The sequence below is a fragment of the Xenopus tropicalis genome, chromosome 4, assembly GCF_000004195.4.
Source record: "Xenopus tropicalis strain Nigerian chromosome 4, UCB_Xtro_10.0, whole genome shotgun sequence".
Classification (NCBI taxonomy): domain Eukaryota; kingdom Metazoa; phylum Chordata; class Amphibia; order Anura; family Pipidae; genus Xenopus; species Xenopus tropicalis.
In genome coordinates this window covers 43,195,179-43,212,484 of record NC_030680.2, presented here as the reverse complement: position 1 = coordinate 43,212,484, position 17,306 = coordinate 43,195,179, and the positions used below count along the sequence as shown (strand labels likewise).

The 17,306-nt window shown below is 40.5% G+C and overlaps 1 protein-coding gene across 7 annotated transcripts in view; it reads left to right on the top strand.

Moving 5' to 3' along the window:
• Nucleotides 1-559: 559 nt before the first annotated feature.
• The window catches only part of dpep2 (dipeptidase 2), a 66,853-nt gene continuing 50,106 nt past the window's right edge, over nt 560-17,306 (top strand). For 3 of the 7 annotated variants that reach the window (XR_004222332.1, XM_031900719.1, XM_031900723.1), the window contains exons 1-3: nt 6,711-6,935; nt 14,819-15,003; nt 16,042-16,168. Coding sequence is in view for 6 of the 7 variants with exons in the window: in XM_031900719.1 (XP_031756579.1) it covers nt 14,849-15,003; nt 16,042-16,168 (282 nt within the window). In the remaining variant the exon portion in view is untranslated. Of the gene's footprint in view, nt 619-6,710; nt 6,940-14,818; nt 15,004-16,041; nt 16,169-17,306 lie in introns of those variants that run through there. The other 4 variants (XM_018093474.2, XM_031900722.1, XM_031900721.1 and 1 more) reach the window with 4 other exon arrangements.

Below are 17,306 nucleotides of genomic sequence, written 5' to 3'. Positions count from 1 at the left end.
AGGTTTGGTGTATAATTTTGAATTGAATTAGTTTGTCTCTTGTACTTATTAATGGGGAGTAGAGATTGTCTTCCACCTCTTCCCAGTCATCTGGGTCTAGGTGGAGACCGCTTGTTTCCCACTTGAGTTTGACTCTGGGTCTGGGGTCATATTTGTGAGTTGTGATTGCTGCATATGTTTTGGAGAGGGTTTTAAGCTTATCTGGGGCAGAGATTATGTTTTCTACTGCTGTGTATTGTATGGGATGGATATCATTCTGAAACTGTATAAGATCGAGATGTCGTATTTGCATGTAACTGGACACCAACAGGTCCGCAAGGGCAGGAAGTTCCTGGAATTGCTCACAGGTTTTTAGGGATCCTGAGTGTAGTAAGTGGTAAAGTTGTTTTACAAAGGCATATTTACCCATATTATAAAAAACTCTGGTTTCCAAACATAAATTGTGTTGCCTTATTGTTAAAGTAATTGACAATAAAATATAAACACATACACACACAAAGAAAAAGAGGAAGTGCTGTGAAAAAAGGACACATTTTGTCCAGCAGGAAACAGGATGTCACAAGAAATATCTGCAGCATTGCTGCTAATCCTATGCAGACTAACACTTTCAAGACACGGGTAGGTTGTCATATCTGATATATTTCATATTTTTAACACTCTCTTTACTTTGATATTTCTTACATGTCCATATAACCTTGATTCCTACAATATTCTCCAAATGTAAGGTAATTAAATGTTATATAGCACTATTTAATATTTGTATTAACTATATAGTTCTGCATATTAATATCAGTTTTGTTGAGGTTTACCAGCTTTGCAAACAGCTTACATTTGCAACAGGATTTTTAAGTGTTTTATTACATTTAACCCTTTGAGTGCCACAGAACGTCGAATCTACGCTCTGAGGATAAAAGTACCCAAGTGCCATAGAATGTAGATGCTGTGTTCTGCTGCACTTCTGCGTCTGTGAATGCCAGGTACTTTGGTAATCCTATGCACAATGGGCATCAAACTGTTCAGTGGACCATAGGCTTTCATATTTAGGATGTTTTTTCTTGGTACCTAAATTCTCTAAATGCCAGATACTTTGGTAATCCTATGCACAATGGGCATCAAACTGTTCAGTGGACCCTTCGCTTTCATATTTAGGATGTTTTTTCTTGGTACCTAATACTATGTAGATAAAGTGCTTGAAAGTGAAAGCTTTGACGTGATTTTTATATGGTTTTGGGGGACAATGCATTTTTTTGTGTTTTTGCCCCATTTTTTATTTGTGATCTCTGGGGTAATATGTATGCACTAACCCTTTTGGGGTTTCTGAATGCCAGATACTTAATTGTATTAACTTAACTGTTAATCCTATGCACAATGGGCATCAAACTGTTTAGTGGACCCTCTGCTTTCTTATTTAGGATGTATTTTCTTGGTACCTAATGCTATGTAGGAGATAAGATGCTTGAAAGTGGAAGCTTTGAGGTGATTTTCAAGTATTTCATCAAAATGGGCAATTTTGGAAAAGCATTGCAACTCTATAATTTGGAGTAAGAAGGCATGGGTGTCCATTTTTAATTCATCCAAATGTACACTCCTTCCTATTCGTGCTGCTGCGGATTGTCCAGGACAGGCGCATGCGCAGTAGAGTGAAAAGCCGACTTCTCTGTTAAAGTTAGGCTTTTCACTCTACTGCGCATGCGCACGCAGCGACCCTGGAAGGAGGAATCGATCGCTGATACCCTGGGCTGGTGCTGTTCTCTCTGAACAGGGGCAACAGCCCGGGGTAAAAGGTAGGTGATTAAAGTCACTTGGGGGTGCCTAACATTTTGGCACCCCCAAGTGACTTTGACTTTCCTTCTCCTTTAATGTGTGAGAATGGCAGCAATTTCCCCACTGAAATGAATTAAAAAATGTTATTGGCTGTTGATGGCACCGCCCACTTTTTCTAACCCTGAATATGTAGTCATCTAGTGACTGACTGTGTAAAGTTTGGGAACCCTGACATAAATATTGTGAGAAAGGCAGTATTTTAAATTTAAACCAAAAAAATTAAATAGTTGGTGGCTCCACCCACTTTTTAAAACCTAAAAATGCAGTCCCCTAGTGACCCTGGTGTTAATACTGTGAGAATAGCAGCAGGTTGAATTTCCCCATTGAAAATCAATAGGTAAAATCTGATTGGCTGTTCGTGACCTTTTCTAACTCTGAACCGCAGTAACCTGGTGACTTTGTAGGGGGGCCTTTGTATTAATATTTAAAGAACGGCAGCAGTTTAAATTTCTATAGGTGAAATCTGATTGGCTGTTGTTAGCCCCACCCACTTTTCTAAACTTGGAACATAGTCACCCAGTGACAAACTGTGTAAAGAATGGCAGCAGTCAAAATTTCCCCACTCAAAACAATGAAAGAAACGTGATTGGCTTTTGGCAGCCCCGCCCACTTTTTCTAATCTTGAGTATGTAATCACCCAGTGACTGACTGCAAAGTTTGGGAACCTGTCCATTAAACCAATGAAATTCAATAGGTGAAATCTGATTGGCTGTTGGTGGCTCCGCCCACTTTGTCAAAACTAAAACTGCAGTTCCCTAGTGACCAACTGTGAAAAGTTTGGGGACCCTGGTGCTAATACTGTGAGAATGGCAGCCGGTTGAATTTCCCCATTGAAAGTACATAGGTAAAATCTGATTGGCTGTTGATGGCTCCACCCACTATTTTTAAAGCTTGACTACGTAGTCACCCAGTGACTGACTGTGCAAAGTTTGGGAACCCTGGCATCAAACCAATAAAATTCAATAGGTGAAATCTGATTGGCTGTTTGTGGCTTTTAACCACAGTTACTTGGTGCATAACTCAATGGCTCCGCCCACTTTTTCAAAACTAAAACTGCAGTTCCCTAGTTGGCCCCACCCACTTTTCTAAACTTGGAACGTAGTCACCCAGTGACCAACTGTGAAAAGTTTGGGGACCCTGGCATTATTACTGTTAGAATTGCAGCAGGTTGAATTTCTCCTATTGAAAGTCAATAGGTAAAATCTGGCTGTTCACAGCTCCGCCCACTTTTGTGCATCCAACAATCATCATATTTTAGTTCAGGCTGATCCCGTGGCTATGTGATTCAAGTTTGGCAAGTGTAGCCTCAAAGCTGTAAGAGTGGCAGCAGTTTAAATTTCTCCATTAAAGTCAACAAGTGAAATTTGATTGGCTGTTGTTGGCCCCTCCCACTTTGGGTCATCCAACAAATGTCAATGTTTCATTTGGTGTGACCCCATCATTGTGTTATTCAAGTTTGGGGAGTGTAGCTTCAAAGCTGTAAGAGTGGCAGCAGTTTGAAATTTTTTTCTGTCAAAGTCAACAGGAAAATTGGGGTGTTCGGAGCGGTGCCCAGCGCCGGATTTCAAATCCGGGCGCCCCTAGGCCACCCCCCATTCACGCCCCGCGCATGCGCAAACAAACCCACCTCCGTGCCGCGCCGATGCAATTGCGCTTGTGCGGGCATTTAAACTCCCATACGGAGCAGTGGTGAGAAGTCCCCATTGCTTCGTATGGGAGCGAAATGTCACAGTATTGTTGCGGCGGGGCGGCATGCCGTCCTAGGCCCGGGCCTTTGTGGCCTCGCCACAAATCCAGGCCTGTCTGTGCCACAAAAAAACGGGGGGGGATCGCTTAGAAAAGCACAAGCAACCTGTTCTGCTATAGGGCAAAGAAGTGTGGAGAGTTTGGGTTTTATACCCCTAAATTGTAGGAGGAGTAGCGTTTAGAAAATGGGGGGCACTAAGAATAAGAATAAGAAAAAGCAGAAGAATAAGCTGAAGTCGAAGTGAACATATATGAACAATAATTAGCCTATTGTTGTTGTTCTTGAACCAAAACGGAGCATTTGAATAATGGATCCAGTTTAACAATTAGAGAATCCAGTTTCACATTAATAATTTCTTTAACTTCACTGCAATGCATTGAACAGTTACATGAGACATGCTTTTCCTTATACAATTTCTTTATTGGAGGTTCATGAGAACCGTCACTCTTTGAGGGTCCTTGATCTATGGAACAATACAGTGGCATAAATAATCTGAACAACACCAGTTACTTTTATCAATCCACAAAAAACTGTTTACAGCTATCCTTATCAATCAATCAACATCCCACCATCCACATCCATCTATATCTATCAATCAATCCACATCAATATATCTATGAATCAATCCACATCCATCCATTTCTGTCAGTCCATACACATGTATCTATCAATCAATCCACATCCCACTATCCGCATCCATCCATATCTATCAGTCCATCCACATATATCTATCAATCAATCAATCAATATCCCACCATCTGCATCCATCCATATCTATGAATCTATCTACATCCCACCATCCGCATCCATAAATATCAATAAATCTACATCAATATATCTACCTGTATCAATCAATTCACCATCCGCATCCATCCATATCTCAGTCCATCTACATATATCTATCAATCAAGTCTGCATTCAAGCATTTATATACATCCCCATCTTTTACCTTCATTTACTTTTTGAGTCTCTGTTTGTGATCTGCACACGTCTGCATCATACCTGAAAAAAACAGATTTTTAAGTGAAATGTTGCTGTTATAATTAAAAAATTGCTTACTTTGTCCAACTTCTGTCACTGTGCATTCATAATTTTCCCTGTCACGTCTTTTCAAATCCAAGTAGCGCACTTAATTTTCAGTGGCATTGGTGAGAAGGATAATACTAATTGAAAAACACAGGCCATCTAATAATTATACAGATGATAGCACTGAGAATGAAAGGAAACTGTCTCACCAAGAAAACCTAGAAGTTACTTGGCAAGAACAAATCTTGAAGTCTTGAGTGATGGGGAAATAATTAGAGATGTAGCGAACTGTTCGCCGGCGAACTAATTCGCGCGAACATCGGGTGTTCGCAAGTCTGCAAATTCGCGAACTTTTCGTGATGTTCGCAATTTGGGTTCGCCGGCACCGAAAAAATCGCAAAACTTACGATAACGATACGAATGCTTCAAAAAAGTCGCAAAACTTACGATAACGTTACGAATGCTCCGAAAAAGTCGCAAAACTTACGATAACGTTACGAATGCTCCGAAAAAGTCGCAAAACTTACGATAACGTTACGAATGCTCCGAAAAAGTCGCAAAACTTACGATAACGGTACGACTGCTCCGAAAAAGTCGCAAAACTTACGATAACGTTACGAATGCTCCGAAAAAGTCGCAAAACTTACGATAACGTTACGAATGCTCCGAAAAAGTCGCAAAACTTACGATAACGTTACGAATGCTCCGAAAAAGTCGCAAAACTTACGATAACGTTACGAATGCTCCGAAAAAGTCGCAAAACTTACGATAACTTTACGAAAGTGCCGGAAATTACGAAAAAGTCGCAAAATTACCGATCATTTCGAAAAACGGCGTGTGTCAATTTTTCAGAGAAGTTTTTGCCCTTGATCCCCCTCCTGCATGCCACTGTCCAGGTCGTGGCACCCTTTAAACAACTTTAAAATCAGTTTTCTGGCCAGAAATGGCTTTTCTAGGTTTTAAAGTTCGCCTTCCCATTGAAGTCTATGGGGTTCGCAAAGTTCGCGAATATTCACAATTTTCGGCGAAAGTTCGCGAACAGGTTCGCGAACTTTTTTTTTGAGGTTCGCTACATCCCTAGAAATAATTCAAAGGTTTTGATTAAATTGTGAAGCAATATTACATCTGTACAGTGAAATTGGGTCAGACGTAGAACCCCTGACAGCCAAAACTTGAGCAATACCAAGAAGAGTCAAAGTGTTACAAAAGAGAAAATATACCTTTCCCCCCATTTTTACATGAATGCAGTCAGTTGGAATTATGTAGAATAGATGGATAAACACTATATAAACAGAAAAATAGTTATTGCTAAAGAAACATAACTTATTCCTCAGACTGAAATGTATACAGGTATGGGACCTAGTATCCAGAATTCTTGGGACCTTGGGCTTTCTGGATAAGGGATCTTATGTCTACTAAACATTAAATAACCCATTAGGATTGTTTTGCCTCCAATAAGGATCAATAACATATTAGCTGCGATCAAGTACAAGGTACTGTTTTATTATTACAGAAAAAAGGGAATTGTTTTTATTATTTTTTGAATGGAGTCTATGGGAGATGGTCTATAATTCCGAGCTCTCTGGATAATGGGTTTCCAGATAACAGATCCCATATCTGTACAAGATAATTCCAGAGAGGAATTATGAGGACAGTGCAATGCAACCCTCTCTCTCACTTTTTGTTTCTCTGTATCACTCTGCTTCTATGGTGCACAGTGTGGTATATTTAGCTCTTGTAAATTATGTCCCATTACATATGTTTTTTTTTTCACCCTGCATTTGAAAATATTATATTTGCCAAATACCTATAACAGTAACTGCTGACTGGTTTAGGAGAAATGTAAATGATAAACTTCTGTAATGTTAATGCATACTCGAAAAACAAACAAACAAATGTGTTTTATTAAAGAACTTAAGCAGTTGTAGGGGATCAGAGAACTCTTTCCAGTGTTTCTCTGTCTGTGACATCATCTAGCCCGGTTACAGACTGGGGAAACCTAATTGGCTGGATGCTCCAGCGCACTGTTGGGAGAGAGGAGATGTGCCTAAGTTTAGAGCAAAAAATCAGGGGGCGGGTCCAGCAGTTTATAAAGGGAGCCCCTGATGTTTTTCCAGCACTTGAGAGAGAGAGAGAGAGAGAGAGAGACACCAGAACTGTAAGTGATTTCCCAGCAACAGTACTCTGCCTGGCATTTGAGTTTCAGACCCTGAAGGAGGTCTTCTAAGCTGCTGGTGACTGGTTATCTCCGGTGTATGTCCCCTGTGCGAGGACAGGTGTTGATCGTGTGCCTGCTACGTTGGAGCAACTGCCTATCCAAAGGGAGAGGTACTTTGAGGCAGGTAGTGCTACCTGGGGAAACTAAAAGAGCTCTGGGGAAGGGACTTGGTCAGGACTAAACTGAACAAGGGTATTTCCTCCAGGAGGGGAGTGTGGGACTGTGTCCTGAGAGAGACTGAGCCAGCACTTGGCTAAAACTACACAGGTTTCCCATAGCAGTGATATAGTATTGCATCCTACAGCTATTGCGTTATTTCAAACTGTTATATAAAGTTTATCTTTTCTGCAAAACTGTGTTTAATTTTTCTCCTAGTGGGATCCCCCTGAGGTGTGCTCCTCAGTGTCCATAAGGTGGAGGCACTGCACTGTAAATCCCAGTTCCCAGTATCCTTATGCAGGAAAATTAAGAGATATTGTGCCAAGAAAGGGGATACACAGTTATCAGCATTGCAAATGTAATAGTTCCATGTGAACATGAACAAGAGACTCCACAAACACATTTCTCAAGAAGCATAAGAATGTTGTTATTTATATGTGTGAGCTTCTGTTCTTGTTTTTTCTTTTTTTGAGGTTTAGAGTTTTTTTTTTTTTTAAAATGCGGTCCCCAACCTTTTTTGCGCCACGAACCCTTCTTAATTAAGTAAATTTTCCCACAGACCAGGCCCTCAATTTTCAATTATTGGGGGGGTGGTAATAAGCATGCAAAGCAATCACTATATGGCACATATGACACAAATGACTCACTGATATGGTGTTATGCGTGTAGAAGAGCCATACGCATCAGCGCTATACGCATTGGCATATCATCATGTCATACGCAGCACTTCGTCCAAACGCCACTTTGTAAGCAGGGATCGGAGGTTGCCCATTGTAACACAGCCCACGGCCTGGCACTGGTCCGTGGCCCGGTGGTTGGGGATCACACGAGCACGGTCTGTGCTCTTTCTCAGGGACAAACCTGGTTTGTCCCCAAAGAGCACAGACCATGCTCGAAATGTTGGATTCTTTCAATAAACACTTTTTTCTTTGCATTAAGTCCCTGTGTGTGCAGTACCCTTTCTTTATATTTTTTGTACCTTAATTTAAGGTGATGGGCCAGAATATAAATGGGAGTTTATGGCCAGTGGTATGCTCATTATAATTCTCCTTATGGTGTTTGATATTGTTTTCTCCTTGGTACAGGGTTTCTTTTAATTTTGACACATGACTGGAATGACTTATGCCATTGGGTGTGGGTTTGTGCTTTTATCTATTTATAGCTTTGATGGTTTTTACATGTTTAAGGTCTTGACAAAGGCCCAAGATGGGGGCCGAAACGTTGACCTATTTCTCCATGTATTAAGTTTTTTATATATTTCAATAAAAGCTAATTTTTAAAGGATTCCCAGTGTGCACCGCTATACCTGTGGACTTTATTGAAATTTCTTAAATCGGTAGCACCTGGGTCAATTAGCCATTTGCTAAGGAGTGCTGAACCCTCGTGGTTTGTATATATATATATATATCAATCCTAATAGTGTCTGCACTCCAGGGCTCAATATTCTGCGGGTGCACAGCCAAAATTTAAGTATTTACCAAAATAATAATCCGTGGCCGGCACACCCTTCAAGTTTTATCAAAAACGTATTGAAAACATATTATTTAAAACCGACGTTTCGGTCCTCATTAGGACCTTTCTCGAGGATAAAAACAATAGTGTACCACATCTAAATACCATTACAATCTAACAAGTGGAAAAAAGTGCCCAATCCCCATCTTCTAACCATTATGCAATTAACCAATGCTATTATACAGTATGTGTACAAATTTAAACCGGCCAATGCTTGGCCATTAGCTGTGCATACCAATATTAAGTGTATATCCATTCAAAAAATCATCATATCATAAAATGAGTAATCACATCGTAAAAATTGACATCCCATAAAATCTTAGACATAGTGCAATAATCATATTACATAAATAATTTGACATAAATAATTAAAGTGCAATACTATAAAATACAACTGTAAAGTGCAATGTACATTCACTAGTGCATCATGTGAGCTCACATAGTGTCCATGTTAAAAAGTTCATTCATAAGATATCCTGTGGGAAAAAAATACACTGTTTTGTAATTCTATCTCAAAAGTGTGTATCAATATTAAAAGTATGTATCAATATTAAAACTATATATATGACACCTTTCGGAAATACTACAAAGGTATATACAAAACATCTCCTTGACCAATGTTTTCGAGCTTATTTGTCTATGTCAGGAAACAACTCAAATTCAAACTTCCATTTAAACCCTGAGGATGCACGCAATTTAATTCGTTAATCCAAAAGGCCTCTCTCTTAAGAAGCCTTTTGCCACTGTCACCACCCCTAGGATGTAACTCAATCTGTTCTATAGGCATGCACTGAAATGAGGAAGCATCGTGTTTTGCCTCAGCCCAGTGCTTAGCAACTGGTTGCTGTGCAATATCCTGCTTGTGCTCCTCCATTTTTTTGATTTTAGTCACCCGTTCTGGATCCAGGGCTGCCCTAATACTTGCTCGGTGCATGCCTATCCTCTCCTTTAGCTGCCTCACAGTCTTGCCACAGTACAGTAGCCAGCATGGACACTTTATAATGTATACCAGATTAACTGACTCATATGTCAATCGTTGCCTAATCCTGTACTTTTTTCCGGTGTGTGGATGAGTAAAATGCGTCCCCAATATTAAACAATTGCACATCACACACCCTATGCATCTGTATACACCGGGGCGCGGACTTAGGAAGTGCGTATGGCTTCGTGTCGTGTATTTGTCCCTTGGGTCAGTGGGGCTTAAAATTTCTTTCAAGTTCCTTCCCCTTGAGTAGCTGAATTTTCGTCTTTTACCTATTTTGGACTTCAATTGTTCGTCAGTATATATTACATCCCACTACTTCATAATGGTGTTCCTAACCCCCCTACTATTAGGACACACATAATAAACCTCATCATTGTCCACTTTCTGACCCTTGTCCACTTGGTCTCGTTGTGTCAACACCTCTTCTCGGTCAACCTACATGGCCCAACTCATTACATCCTGTATCAATTGTACAGGATACCCTCTGGTGATAAATTTCCTTTTCATTATCTCCAGACCCTGAATCCTATTGGACAACTCACTGTCAATGTGGACTAACCGCAACATTTGCGACTTAGGCAAGGAATCTAGGAGATGTTTGGGGTGGTGACTCTTGTAATGTAATAGTGTGTTTCTATCGGTGGGTTTAGTGTAAATGTGGGGCTGTAGGCCCTATGCATTTTTGTATACCGTAACATCCAGAAAATTGATGCTATTCCTGTTATACTGCACCTGCAATTTGATAGGACTATCTAATTGATTCAGGCTATTCACAAACTGATCAAGTAACTCTATGGGGCCCTCCCAAATAAAGAAAATATCATCAATGTAGCGCCTATAGAATGCGCCATATTTTCTAAACAGTTCAGTACCATATATATGGGAACTTTCAAACTCACACATATACGCATTGGCATACGAGGGTGCCACACGTGACCCCATAGCGGTGCCAGTGCGCTGTATGTAGAATTGGTTTTCAAACTTAAAATAATTTTTATGTAATATAAATTCCAACAGTGATAACATAAACTCAATGGGAGGGCCTTTGTAGTTTGTGTTTGTCACAATCAAATTCCTAACGGCTGCAAGTCCTGCCCCATGGGGTATGCATGTATACAGACTTTGTACATCCATGGTAACTAGTGTCACTTCGCCTAAAGGTACAGTAATGCTATTAATCAATTTCAAAAAATCATTCGTATCTTTTACATAACTGTTAATGGTTTTAACACAAGGTTGCAATAAAAAATCAACAAATTGGTCAATTCTCTCATTAAGGGACCCTCTAGAGGAGATAATGGGCCTCCCAGGCGGTTTAGTAAAATTTTTATGCACCTTAGGCAAAGTATATATCACTGGTACCACTGGATGTGTTGGCACTAGATATTGTAACATGTTATCGGTAATCCACCCATGTACTTTTGCCATATTCAGCTAATCCATCAACTCTCCCTTGTACCTATTAGTAGGATTAAACGTTAATTTGCCATAGCTATGAGGGTCAGATAATTGCGATAATAGTTCATCCTTATAGTACCCATAGTCCATTACTACCACCCCACCGCCTTTGTCAGCATTGCGTATGATAATGTCCTTTCTCTGTTTCAAAGTCCTGATCCCCTCTTTCTCCACAGCACTTAAATTACCACGCCATTTATTTTTAGCCATATATGTCCTTGCCATATCGTTATTAATAAGCCTGTGAAATGTCTTTAGAGATGCATTGTTGCTCACCGGGTCAAAGTCAAAGTAAGAAAAAGAAATATTTCTTAACATACTACAAATAGAAATATTTGCAGCCTGTGCCCTAATCCGGTTACACTTATAGTTTGAAGACACTGGTAGGTTATGATATCTGATATATCTGATATTTTTTACTTTAAATTTGTATGGGTGCAAGTTTGCTTGCTGCAAAAAGTCATTAAAAAATGTACTTGAAGGAAAGGGTGTAAAGAAAATGTTATTTTAAATGATTATTTTTTTATAATCCATTCGCCTTGTTTGGATATCATGTATTCTTCAGGAAATTTTGAATACAGGGTATAAAGAAAAGTCTGGATTATATGGTTGAAACTGAAGACTAGCAGCAAGCACCCTAGTATGTTCTTTTATAACAGTATTTCCCACAGAGATCAGAAGTTCTTGTGCTTTTAATAAATCTTTCAAATCAAGGTTCCCTTTGCATTCTGTGACATCACTGTCTGTAAGGGGATCACAGGTACATCCTTGATGTAAAACAGCTTTAGGAACTAAAGTCAGACTACATAAAATTGACCCTAACAACTCTCCCCTCTGTAACTGCTGTAACCAAAAGCAAGGTACCCTACAACATACCCTATAGTCATGCAGAAGGATAAGTACATACTAAGAAAGGAATCACCAGGTTTTGTGAATGCCCTGACCCTCCAACATATGACCAATGGTACAAGACAGTTGGTGACCTCCGTAAAATAGAGAAAGCTTTATACAACAAAAAAGGTAATTATACCCCTATATATGGAATAAATGGAACAGATAAACCTTCCTAGTCTTGTATGGCTCCTGGTATTTAAACTGTACTAGAAACCAAACTGTATTAGTAGTACCTGTGCTCAAACTTGTTTGTGAAAATTCTCATTCTTCCAGGTTATGGTATATCTGTAGTAAAAACGTCAAATCAACTGGACTTGCTGTGTGTTTTTTTAAGACATTTCGCCAGTCATCTGACTGGTTTTTTCAATTCAGAATGACTTGTACAAAGATCTTCCTGGAATAAATACCTTGGAATGTTTCTCCAGTCACCATAATCTGTATTATCCTGCACAGTGAATGTTCTAACTGAGAGCAAGCAATTTTTAACCCCCCCCCCCCCCCCCACAGAAACCAAATAATGAAAAAGCCTATGGAAATACCTGCCACATATCATATAAATGCTCAAAGTAAACCTGCAGCATCCACTTAACCATTTTGCATTCCTTCTCCCTCGCTCACTGACTCTCCCCCCTCCTTTAGGAATTAGCTTTGGCATTTGATGTTGTAGGCATGTGCACTTCAAAGTTATTTTTCTTAAGTACGCAGAATTAAAGTAGAGAATCTTTACTACATAACATAGCTGATAAATAAAATTACAAAAAAAATGATGGTTAGGCAGCATTGTGAATGCCCACACGCACATTTGAAAGAGGAAGCGGTCACTGCTGATGTTAAAAGGCCACCAAGTGAAACATATTATGTGCTAATTAATTATGGTGATGGACATGGGAAGTGATCTGGGTGAGAAAAATGATGCGGTTCTGGTGGGGGACAGCTGACCTGCTCTATACATAAATGCTGTGAATTCAGTTACAGTTTAAATGTCCTTTAAATTGTGTCCTGATACTTTTGGTCATATAGGGTGTGTCCCATATTGGCTCTTGAATGTTTTTTGTTGTTTGGCTCTTGCAATTACAATGATTTCTTCTTCTTTTTTTCATTATCCTCTTAAGCAAGGCACACTTGTCAGATAGATAGAAAAAACAGAACAAAATTGGGGTCTCCAATGGCTGGGGAGAAAAAAAAGGTTTTTCTATTTTTCCTATTTTCATTGTACGATGCACACGTCTCTTAGATATGTCATATCAGAGCTAAATATGTTGTGCAGCATCATCTTGCAGCCACTGAAAGGTAAAGTTCCCATCCAATAAAATTCTAGCATAACATAATTTATCTTATTAATTCACTTGTAACTCCCTAGATCAGTGCTGTCCAACTTCTGTTGTACCGAGGGCCGAAATTTTTCCGACGTACGTGGTGGAGGGCCGATAATGGAAGCCAGTTTTGACCACTCCCCTTTTTGAAACCGCACCCACTTGAAACCACACCCATGTTATCACATGACCATACCCATATTAATGGTTGTAGTACAGCAAAAACCTGCCATACTCTGCCTGCCCTACCCTGCCTGTGTGTGCCATACTCTGCCTTCACTACCCTGCCTGTGTGTGCCATACTCTGCCTGCCCTACCCTGCCTGTGTGTGCCATACTCTGCCTGCCCTACCCTGCCTGTGTGTGCCATACTCTGCCTGCCCTACCCTGCCTGTGTGTGCCATACTCTGCCTGCCCTACCCTGCCTGTGTGTGCCATACTCTGCCTGCCCTACCCTGCCTGTGTGTGCCATACTCTGCCTGCCCTACCCTGTCTGTGTGTGCCATACTCTGCCTTCCCTACCCTGCCTGTGTGTGCCATACTCTGCCTTCCCTACCCTGCCTGTGTGCCATACTTTCACTGTGTGTGCCATTCTTGGCTGGTTTGTGCCATACTTGGCCTGTGTGTGCCATACTCTGCCTGCCCTACCCTGCCTGTGTGTGCCATACTCTGCCTTCCCTACCCTGCCTGCGTGTGCCATACTTTCACTGTGTTTGCCATTTTTGGCTGGTTTGTGCCATACTTGGCCTGTGTGTGCCATACTCTGCCTGTGTGTGCCATACTCTGCCTTCCCTACCCTGTCTGTGTGTGCCATACTCTGCTTGCCCTATGATGCCTGTGTGTATGGCACACACAGGCAGCCTACAGTGACACAATGCTAGCACTGCTCCTACAGTCTGCACAATAAAAAAACTTTTTAATTGCAGTACCACCTCAGTATATGTTCTTTTTGTAGTGTGCAGGGATTATTTGTGGGTTTCTACTGCTCCTGAGGTGTGAACAGGGGAACAATGGGGGTGATTACAACCTGAGCCTGAGGTGTGAACACTGCAGGGGGTGAACAATGCAGAGATTAAAAGGTGTGAACAACACAGGGGATTACATATTTAAACAATACAGCCTGATTACAGCCTGAATCTGAGGTGAGAACCATACAGGGGGGGCAGTTAATCACAGTACTGATACCACTTAGAGCTTACACAAGAGTAATCCATCAAAGCAGCCAGACAGGTGGGGGGCCACACAGAGGGGGGTCGCGGGCCGCCAGTTGGACAGCACTGCCCTAGATTACTCTGTACTCTGTACTGCCAAACATTTTATACAATGAATAGAAAGGAGAAAATTCACTAGAATAAAGCTGCCAACTTGTTAAATTCAACTAGTGTGTCCCAGATTTTTCAGATGATCTGCAAACCTCCTAGCAAAACCATACCCAGCTATTTCTTTCCATAATTATTTTATATTTTTTGTTAATAGATAAAATAGAAAGGAGAATAAAATCTCTCTGAACAGTCTTGTTCAGTCCTTATAGGGATAAAATGTCCTTTCTGAAATGGTATTAAATAAAAAATTGGCTTCCATTCCGTTTCATTATCCCCCTGTTGCATATATTAAAAAAAAAGATAAAATTACAGCTAAGTAAAAGTCAACTCTTTTACAACTTTACATAATGTTGTTTTACAGATCTACATTTAAAACCAGTAGATTGATGACATGGTGTGGAAAATGCCTCTGTTTCTTTTCGGTACCCAAATGTCCATTAAGTGGATTTTGCTTTTTGTCCTAATCCCGTTTATTTCATCTTACAATGACAGTGAACTTGAACTTAGAACCATGAGACTGATGAAGCAGTCTCCTTTGATTGATGGGTAAGTGCACCAGCTGATTCCTACTTATGTTGTATAAAAATACAGATTGACCCTACCTGATCACAATTTGTATATTAGAAAATCATACCTTTTAGAATGTTCACTTTATCTACATTGTTCTTAAATAGGGGTTTTGACCCACTTTATGCAAATTATTAAATCTTTATTTAATTAAGCATTATATCAAACTCCTGTCAGGCAGGAGACTGTTAAGCTAATGTCAGACCAAGCGTTTTTCAGCTTGCCGAAAATGTACGCCATACGCATTGTCTGTAATGTCAGACCATGTGTATGGCGTACATTTTCGTACATTTTTCCCCGGCGGCCTCAACCTGACCCTTGCTCGCGCTCCCGCGGCTGACCGTTCCTCCCCTGAAACTTTAAACGTATGCACGTGCAGGGGAGGATGTTGGGTGGGGGACTCCACAGAGGGTTGGGGGGCCCCTGCAGGTGGTTAGGGGGTGCGTGGGACGCAGCTGGCAGGGGCACCTGCAGGGCCCCTGGGGCGGTAGCCCCGGTGGGCCCTGCACCCCCCAGTCCGACTATGGGACCTTATACAGGAGGGTTTTGAGCCTGAGTACACTTAGCCTGTAGGGGTGCACTTGAGTCAACTGTGAAAGAGAGTATGTGGTTATACTAAGTAACCAGGGTATCTGGACCAGGCATTTGCCTAAAGAAGGAGAGACTGGACCTGAAAGTGTGAGCTAAGGCTGGGAGGTCTTTGTTACATGTATTCCAAATTGGAACTGTGGGGAAAGGAACAGGTGGGGAAAGGAGAGTGTGAGACACAAAATGTAACCAAATGGTAATGAGAAAGGGGAAAGGTGTCACTGTTAATAAGAGATAATAACATAATAATGGAACAAATTCCATAATCAGTGTATTGCTTTGAATAAGAAACTAAATGCACAATATCTGTGTTTAGAGAGCGGCCATGATATGCCCCCAGTTGTTCATTGATTCAGTCTCACTAGATAATGTACATGCATCCTTACAAAATGTTGCTACACCTAATTAGAATCACACTTTTATTTGCAGGCACAATGACTTTGCACTACAGATTAGAAGACTGTACCAGAACAAACTATCAAGAATCAACCTAAGGATACTGAACAGTACAAGAACCAACATTAAGAAACTTAAAGATGGATATGTTGGAGCACAGGTACTTTATTTAGTTCATATAAGTGTAATAAGTGTGTGTTTGTGTGGTTTTTTTACACTTACCTGGGGTTGGCAGGCAGGCAGGCAGGCAGATCGTCCTGGAGGAGGCAAGAGGGACCCAAGAACCAGAGGAGCCATTTTCTCTGCAGATCCGGTGAGTGGCGCGCAGGGGGGGGAAGGTAGGCAACGACAAGCACGTAGTGGAATTCGACTCTTTAACCCTTTGGATACTGTATATTGGACTACCTGTTTGCCTGAACTAAAAAAGCTTCATCCTTGGTCCTGACTACATTTGTTTTTTGTGCACAATTTTTTTTACCCAATTTAAATCAAACTGTTCTTTTAACTTTAATCTTCAGGTGTGTAATATTTTCTACAAAAATAAAGTAGGAGCTATTTAAGGACACATGGATTTAAAGAAAGGGAATGTAAGTCCATCAGGGCCTCCCACTTTAAGATTTTTGTGATTTCAATATAGTAATTGGGAAACTTAGAGCTTCTAGTTTTGTGTGTGAGAATTGGCCCAGGGTTAGACTCAGTAATATTGCATCTTCTGTATCCACCTCAGTCTTAATCCTGTTATTATGGCCAAAGCAGCTGAACATATGAAAAAAATTATATTCTGTCCAATCAGGGGCTAATCGCAAGCAAGTGAATTCTGAAAAAAATAGTGTGAATAAGTGCCACCCTTATCTCTATAAGTGTCTGGTTGTTTATAAAAAGTAAAATACCAAGTGCCAAAGTAATAGGTAGTATTAAAAGTATTCAGCTAATTCAAGCAAAGTTTGTTTTATTAGCTATTTCACTTATAAGTACAGTATACTCTGGCATGTTTCACTCACTCCCTGCAGTGGCTTCTGTGGTCCCTCAAACAGTGAACAGACTTTCTGTTCCTGTTCCAGTGCAACATATTAAAACAAAAATACTAGGAACATTAATTATATACTGCTTAAAGGTGAAAGTAAGGTAAAAACTGAGTAAGCTTTATCAGAAAGGTCTTTGTAAATACAGCCATAAGCACTCACAGAAACGCTGCACTGACTTCTCTGTAAAAAGATTAGTTGTGCTTTTTTCCCCTGCCACAGACAGGTAGCTTTCAGCTTTCTCCTCTCTGCTGCTTCCCCTCTCCCTCAAGAATG